Source organism: Pyxicephalus adspersus, chromosome 1, assembly GCF_032062135.1.
Source record: "Pyxicephalus adspersus chromosome 1, UCB_Pads_2.0, whole genome shotgun sequence".
Lineage (NCBI taxonomy): Eukaryota > Metazoa > Chordata > Amphibia > Anura > Pyxicephalidae > Pyxicephalus > Pyxicephalus adspersus.
Genome location: NC_092858.1, coordinates 251,652 through 252,513, shown reverse-complemented (window position 1 = coordinate 252,513; position 862 = coordinate 251,652). Strand labels below are relative to the sequence as shown.

At 44.1% G+C, this 862-nt stretch overlaps 1 protein-coding gene across 1 annotated transcript in view; it reads right to left on the bottom strand.

The window, feature by feature from the left end:
• RRM1 (ribonucleotide reductase catalytic subunit M1) overlaps positions 1–862 on the bottom strand; it is a gene marked incomplete at its 5' end in the record, with an annotated part of 4,698 nt that overhangs the window by 1,795 nt on the left and 2,041 nt on the right. Inside the window, 3 exon segments of the mRNA XM_072399989.1 lie at positions 1–165; positions 250–345; positions 426–561. Of these exon segments, the coding sequence (XP_072256090.1) occupies positions 1–165; positions 250–345; positions 426–561 (397 nt within the window).

Below are 862 nucleotides of genomic sequence, written 5' to 3'. Positions count from 1 at the left end.
ACTGGTCAGCTTGCCATAGTTGGGTTCGGCTACATGGATGTTGAGTGACTGACTCTGGTCAATGAAGGCTCCTCTGTCTGCAGCCATTTTAATGATGGTTTTCTGGGAGATCTCCCACACGGTCTTATAGAGTTCTTTCAGATCAGCAGGGATATCGGAAATACTCTACATATAGATTAAATTGTACAGACGTCAGTTTGTGTATTACAGAATCCTCTAGAATTGTACAGCACTATATATAGCCATTACCTGTATGGAACCATTGCAAGCAATGATCTGATTCTTCATGTCCTCATTCCACAAACCTCGCTCGGTCAGATCTTTCAGCAGGTGAGGGTTCACAACCTAGGTGCGGAAGGGGCAGTGTATGAGGGGGTGAGGGAACAGAACTGGAGCAGAAGATTGGATTACAGAATTATTCTTACCTGGAACTCCCCAGACAGAACTCTGCGGGTGTAGATATTGCTGGTGTACGGCTCAATAGATTCATTGTTCCCCAGGATCTGTGCGGTGGATGCGGTAGGCATTGGGGCAAGAAGCAAACTGTTCCTAACACCATACCTGCAAAAGGCAAGCAGTGTGATAATGAGGACAGGAGAAGCTTATGGATATGACAGCTAGAAAGAGCAGCAAATAAACTGCAAAGGGAAAATGTATGATTTACACTGCTAGAGAACCTGAAAAATTCCTATACTGGCTTTCCCAATATGGTACCACCGCTCCATGTCACTGCACTGAGGGTCATAGGTACCCCAAACACAGATTGTTACAAACTGAATCAGCAACGGAGATTAACAGTGGAGCACAAGCTGCAATATATAAAGCTAGTAAAGTACTTTCTTGTAATAAAAGAGGAATAGAC